Here is a 7,370-nt window from a genome sequence, read left to right on the forward strand (position 1 = left end):
TCTTTTTTTTTTTTTCAACATGTTCGAATGAATTGAATTTTTGTTTGCTTAGGTTGACAAAAAAGAAGAGCGGGTTTTTGTATGTTTAGGATGACAGGGAAAAGTTGACGAATAAATAATGCAAACAATTGCGCCTTGTCGTTTGCAGTACTCTGTCTTGAGATTTCTTTGTAACTGTTTAACTGGTAAATTCCTGGATTTTTCAATTTTCATTTTCAAATTTAACTTGAGAGAATAGGTATTATTACAGTTAGAACTGGATCATAAGCTGTTGCAAATAGTAATTTAATTTCAGATTGTATATGAACCAGAAGTAAACCAGTGTTTCATTATTATAATATGAGGTAAACGTAAGCAGCTGCTTATTTAAGGTATGGAAAAAACAGATCTCATTCAGATTTTGCGTTTCAAGCTCGCTAATTGGATTTTTATTTGTTATATTATTTCGGTTGAAAGGTCATGAATTCAAAACTTAGCAAAAGGTTAGCATAAATACTTTGCTAAAATCCCGCAATTTCAATTAAGCTTTTATTTGATTTTTACTTGTTATATTATTTCGGTTGAAAGGTCATGAATTCAAAACTTAGCAAAAGGTTAGCATAAATACTTTGCTAAAATCCCACAATTTCAATTAAGCTTTTATTCGATTTTTATTATTCGATGTAACTTTGCAATTTAATTTAAGAAAAAAGACACAACTTATTAACGTAAGTAATTTTGCTGTAATCGTTTACTATTACAATTATAATTTATTAAAAGCTTTTCCATTTAAAACATAACCAATACGAATCGCTGTGTAAGTAAAACAACTAATTAAATTGGAATTAATATACTTGTGTTCATTTTATTACCGTTAGTAAAATAATTGACATTTGTCCGCACTTTTATTCTCTTTTGATAGCTGCATTATTAAAATCTTACCTTGCTTGATGAACTTTTTCAAATTATCAAATCCAAATTATAAATCCAACATACTAAATAATTCACTTAATAATTTATTATTGGATAAGATCTAATTACTTGCTGCAATCGTTAGACCAAGAAACAACATGATTTTTCTTGAAGTAATCAAAAAATTGGAGGCAAAAAAAAAAGACATAGTTATTGTGTATGCAGAATAAGACAGGGAAAAAGCAAAAAAGATTCAAGCAAGTCAAAAAGGAAAACTGTCGCATGTTCCAAAGAGGCTCTGAAGAAAATAGTTAACGATAAGTATCCGTAAGCCTTTGTCGGATAACCAGAACGGAGCCATGTTCATACCAAAAGTTGCTAAACAGTACCGAAACATATGGTACTGCAAAACCAAATAATAAAAGGACCTACTAGTGTTAATTATGAAGGAAGGAAAAACGAACTTATTCATATCAGGTATTTTTTTATATTGTAAAAAAGTGCAACTCTATTGGGAAATCGAATATGCTTCCGCATTTGTCTGTCGAACGGCAAATTCGTGAGTACCTGTGTGATTTGTTTGATAAGTACTATAATATCGGAGAGACATTTATCACATTGTATTTATCTGTTGATAGTTATTAGTAGATTGAATTAGCACAATGATTACGTAGTAATTTTTATCATATTTACAAAATGAATTCCCCTTATTAAAATTAAAAAAAAATTAGATTAAAAAAGAAACAATTTTCTAACATCAATTCATGCGTGCATTATCAGCTCATTTAATTTAAAAAAATAATACGAAAAATTGATAAATGGAAATTTCATTGGTAAATGAGAATAAGAAAATAAGCAATACATGGAGATATATACATGTCTTCCACGAAAATTCCCTAGTCGCAAGGGAGAAGCTTGAGTGCGCAAATAAGATTGCGAGCTATTTGGCAGTAACATATGCCTCCGGTCTCCCATGTCGGACAAGTCTCAACTGAAAACGGACAGATGGAGCTTGTTTAATTTCGCAAGATCTTTCATCTCATACTCTAACTAAACCTACGTCCTGAGGATTTCACTGTCACTGTCCTAGCTCGCTAAGCCATAGCTGATGAATCTTACGACAAAAGGATGGGGCTAGTTCCGTACACACTCTGCCTCACCTAAAAAAATCCACTTTGCAGGCGTGAAGGATACATCAATATTTGTAGCGTTTGCATCAAGGCTGGATAAAGTCCTTCCCAAAAACATCGGTTGTGAAACCTAATCATAGTGCACATATTAGGCACATAAATAATTGTTCATTTGATTACTAATCCCAAAGAAATTGATCATTCATTTAGTCTAAAACAATACGCACATGTTTTATATATATTTTTAAGAAAGGAAAGAAACAAAAATAGGTAGGGAAATAAAAAGTGACAAATAAAATTTGTTATATTTCATAATTGTTCATAATTTATTCCTTAATCAATAGCATTTCATTCTAACAAATCAAAAGATAAGTATTCCTGTTATTTAAATTGAATTATTTCCCGATACTCCCGGATATGCTTCCTTTTTTTTGCCATAAACGAATGTATTACATTCATAATTCATGTGTGTCTCTTTTCTTGAATCAGCTGGTATGCTGTAAACGTAGTTAAGAGCAAGTGATAAAATATTCAAGGCATATTTAAAGTGGACAGATTTCCTTCAAATGGACAATTCAGCTGGAATGATCCATTTCATTTCATTTATAAATTCAATAATTTTGCGCAATTTTCAAGAACCTGTTAAAGTTACCAGACAATGTAGAAAGTTTTGATGAAAAACAGACAACAGAAGCTTCCATTGAATTCCCATCACTAGAATATGAGCACCGGATCGAACCGGACTGAACTGGACCACATCCCACCAAACACAGATCTGGCGTAAGGATGCCATCCTCCTCCTTCTCTCAAGCAAAAATTATTGAAAAATAGGTTAAATTGAAAATAACGGTGACGTTCTGGGCCGCGCAGCCCGTCGTTATATTTCATCCTTTTTAATAGTAGCATGCGTTTTTTTCCCTTGGTTGAGGTGACACTACGAGGAGTGACACCACAATCGATTGTTCGCTGCGTGAATTTCATCCGAATTTAAAGATGGTATTCATATGAGCATTTTTCGATATTTAAAAGTTTAGAGTTAACTTTTAATCTTTTACAATTAATCTTTCACGTCCATTCTTCCAGAATTTCTGCAAAATGTGTATATTTTACATATTCATATTAGAAATAGGAGCTACCATATTCCTATGAGCATTTCTCGATGTTTGAAGTTTGGGATTGTCCCTTTTTTACTTTTTATAAAATTAATCCTTCATGTTCATTTTTTCAGAATTTATTTATAGAAAATATGCGTAATTTGCATATTCATATTAAAGATGGGAACTGCAATGCTCAATTTTTTTTTTTTGCTGCAAGATTAGTTGACAAATTAATGTTATGTTTATTCCCTTACAGTGTTATTTCAGATGGGCGTTACGTTTTTAGCTATCTAGAATTGTTCTGTTTTTGGAAATCACATCAATCGATACGAAAATTGAACCATCATTCACTGAACTCTGTTATTTACAAAAGTTTGGATAGCATTAAATGCTTGCATGACAAAATGATTTCTGATTAATGAGATTAATTTTTAGTGAAGTTTAATTTGGATGATAGAATGACTTCTGTTTAATGAGGTTAATGTTACATTCCATTAAACCAACATTAAATTTAATAAAATTCATTTTATCTGAAATTGAATCTATGTTTTTCTGCATTTCTCTATTACGTATTGTTCGGCATGACAATTTTTTGTGGGTTCTATTCTCGGCTAAGAAATATTTTGTTCGTTTTTCTTTTTAGTCCATGATAATAATCTCAAAATCTGAAATATTTCATTTAAAGAAGAAAAGGTTATCAGGTTTTGGCGGATAACTTTTGCATTTTTTAAGGTTTTTAAAGGACTGAGGGAATTAGTCGACGATTTACTTAGTTTAACTCTAATAGTAATTTGCAAAGATTGATTTCAAACTTTATCAGTTCTATGGTTGAAAAGTACTACTATCAAATAACTTCTATCTATGGCTGCATATGGCTGAATAACTTCTATCTATGGCTACATTTTTATGTTTCGGGAAGATTATGGTACTGCCTTGATGGGATGGAAACTTAAACATTTAAATTTAAACATTTAAATATCTATTCAAAAAGAAGGCGAAAATTGAATTGTAATTTAAATTAATTTGCGGAAAAAAAGGCAGCGAGAAAAACTGTTAAAAATGAACATGTACACGACGTGTTCGAATGGTGATGTTACATGTGTTAATGTAGTTTCAACATGACGTCAGTGATTGTAATCACTACAAAGGTATCGGGAAACTCACGTGACATGATATACATTACACAGCTCTCACAGTATTTGATACCAGTTTTAATTTATCAATGTTACATTTCTTTTCAACTTCGCGTGAGTTTCATTTTGCTTTTACTTCCTTTGTTTTGTTTTTGTCTTTTTTTTTGAATTCTGTTTTTTCAGAAATGTAAATGTTCGAATTTCAACTGTTCACAAAGAAATTGTATGGTGTTGGGTGAAATTGCTGTTAGGCGGTCATCGAAAAATTTCAGGAATGGCATAAGATATTAAAAGATCACTGTAAAACTATTGTTAAATCGATAATTGGTTGGAATATTTGTGTTCATACAATTCGAGAACATTTGGAGCATGTTTTCATTATCAAATAAAACATGATGAGAAATTCATTTTTCCTCAACTTAACTTAAATTTTTAAAGTAAAATTTGAACATCGAGTTTTAGGGCAACCATAATGCAAAATAATATGAAGTGAAATGTAAAAGCTCCCGTATTAAATTCAAGCATCATAATTATTCCACTGTTTTCATTTTTATTTTCAATGAATTATTGCTTTCCCTCCAAGACTTGTACCATATTATTATCAGTGAACCATATTATTGAATTAAGAAATAAGCTGAAATAAGTTCAATTTAGGAAGTGTGGAAAGTGATAGATATTTCTCGTACCTTCACTGCTTTACTTTCTCATTGTCAACTGTAGCCAAATACTTATTTCTTCCGATTAAGGCTGAACGGGCTGAAAATGGCTTCAACGAGAACAGAGGATGTGTTAGAATGTTCTTTGAAATTCTTTAAAGTTTCATTCTTTCGAAAAGTATACTTTGAGTGGAATTCTCTTTGAAAAATTCATATTGCATAATTAATTTGATTATTTCTTTATTGAGTAAATATGTCATTGTGCTTGGCCATACCATACATTATTACTCCTTCTTATTTCTCAGTATAGCAGTTTTCAAATACGACAATCTTTGAATTCATACCATTTCCCATCGTAATTGTAACCTTTCCGCTTTCTTTTCACCATTTAGCATTCATTTTTTTCGTTATCAACATAGTATGAAGAAGAGAAAGAGGGACTTCGAGAAATGTTGTAGAATTTAGTAATTAATTTCACGTGATATTTTCATCTTAGTTTTAATTGATGACATACGTATTAGATATACGACATACTATTAGACATTCGAAATGCGTATTAGATGATTTGTGTATGAAATGAGCAGAAAAATTCTGCTTCAATTTGATATTACGCTCTAATACGATTTCTCGTTCATCTGTTGTTTTGTTATATTTTATTTAAATATTTTCTTTTTTTCCGATTTCTTTTCGCTAATTTAATTTGTTAATTCAGATTATTCCGATTAAAAGTAGTTATTGTAAGAAACATAGAAATGACACAACATCTAAGACTGAAATGAGTGATTAATAAATGCGAGTTGTTAATCAGCGGGAAATCTGTCAAGTACTAATATTGCTTGCTGTGTAAAGTATCTTCCATATTAACTTTTATACGTAAGGGCTATTCGCTGATAAACGTTCCGACAAACGTGACACTAGTGCGTACATAAAACTTCCGCGTTGGTTTTTTTATGCGTTATCTTCATCCATAAAATTGCTGATAATACTACATATTATTTGAATTTCATCATTTCAGGGCGAAAAAGTATTGAAAAGAAGGACCGATATGGAGGACGCCCACACGAAATCAACCGTTGATGTATTGCAGTATTTCGGTGTCAACGGTGATGTTGGCCTTACCGAGAAACAAGTCCTTCAAAACAGAGAAAAATATGGTTCAAACGGTATAACGTTTTTTTTTTTTTTTGTAAATCTTTCAACGGTTTACATATAAACCTATAAACCGCAATATATTCAACAATGCTAGTTGCGAGTTTCCTTGTGTGTTTTGTGTGTTCTATGTACAAATCGCTTGATACTGTAAGTTAATGACAGGTATTACCGTCGTGCCTTAGGTATTTTACATGCAGTTAATAACATGCTGATGTTTCCTTCAATTAATTCTTTACTCTACGGTTAAAATGGAAGAGTTTCGGTTTTTCAATGATAACAAAGGAACAAACTCTGAGAACTGTCCCATGTAATCAGTAATCTTTATTATCATTACATTGTATTTATATCATATTGTTTTGGAAAATCCATTAAATCCTGGTTGACTTTTTCAAATTTCACAATTGGCAAATTTTTTTCACAAATTTTTGGAACTTCAGAATTGCCAGCCGAAGAAGGAAAGAAATTATGGGAATTAATATTGGAACAGTTCGACGATCTCCTCGTCAAAATTTTGCTTCTTGCTGCCATCATCTCATTTGTAAGTGCACTTTTTTCAGGAAATTCCAACTTTTAAAATTGTTTCATCTTTTCAATTCCAAAACTTTAATATTTTGGGATATTTTTTATCTTTGATTTTCCTTCTCTATAATCATATTGTAATTAAGGTGCTAGCTTTATTCGAAGAGCACGACGACCAATCATCAGCGGTCACCGCTTTCGTTGAACCTTTTGTAATTTTGCTTATCTTGATAGCAAATGCGACAGTCGGTGTTTGGCAAGTTGGTTTATTAATTTGTTTTTAATAACTTTCCGTGTTTTCATCACTTACTCAGTCATTTATTAAATACTGTTTACATGAGTAGAATCACAGCCAAATGATATACCGAATATCCGAACACTCATAACTCCTGGGATATTCCCATACTTAAACATGCTGTGGTGAACATTTCATATCACGAGAGAAATTTCATTTCTTTTTTGCCGAAACTGACAAATTGGATATTTTTTATACGGTGAGCTGAGAAAGTGGGATATCATCATGGAAGGGAAGTGACGAGACATTTTTCTTCACTTCACTTCTATAACCACCAATAGAATTGCTTAGGCATTTTAACATGAGTTGTGAAATTTTGCTTCATGTTAAAATTTAAGTCTCGTTTTTTAGGAAAGGAATGCCGAAAGTGCTATAGAAGCTCTTAAAGAATATGAACCAGAAATGGCAAAAGTAATACGCGAGGGAAAACATGGCATTCAGATGATTCGTGCTAATGAACTCGTGCCGGGTGATATCGTTGAGGTTTCAGGTATCTT

General features: G+C 31.5%; 2 protein-coding genes across 2 annotated transcripts in view; one reads left to right on the forward strand and one right to left on the reverse strand.

The window, feature by feature from the left end:
• Positions 1-2,406: 2,406 nt before the first annotated feature.
• Positions 2,407-3,002, reverse strand: LOAG_11063 (hypothetical protein; the record flags this gene model as incomplete). The annotated part of the gene is made up of 3 exons (XM_003146586.1): positions 2,407-2,518; positions 2,661-2,826; positions 2,870-3,002. 3 exons carry the CDS (start codon positions 3,000-3,002, stop codon positions 2,407-2,409), a joined length of 411 nt encoding a protein of 136 aa, XP_003146634.1.
• Positions 3,003-5,916: 2,914 nt separating this feature from the next.
• Positions 5,917-7,370, forward strand: part of LOAG_17550 (calcium-translocating P-type ATPase) — a gene marked incomplete at its 5' end in the record, with an annotated part of 9,023 nt that continues 7,569 nt past the window's right edge. Inside the window, 4 exons of the mRNA XM_020450210.1 lie at positions 5,917-6,070; positions 6,497-6,597; positions 6,725-6,838; positions 7,225-7,356. Coding sequence (XP_020306143.1) covers positions 5,917-6,070; positions 6,497-6,597; positions 6,725-6,838; positions 7,225-7,356 — 501 coding nt within the window. The remainder of the gene's footprint in view (positions 6,071-6,496; positions 6,598-6,724; positions 6,839-7,224; positions 7,357-7,370) is intronic.

Source organism: Loa loa, assembly GCF_000183805.2.
Source record: "Loa loa unplaced genomic scaffold supercont3.91, whole genome shotgun sequence".
NCBI lineage: Eukaryota > Metazoa > Nematoda > Chromadorea > Rhabditida > Onchocercidae > Loa > Loa loa.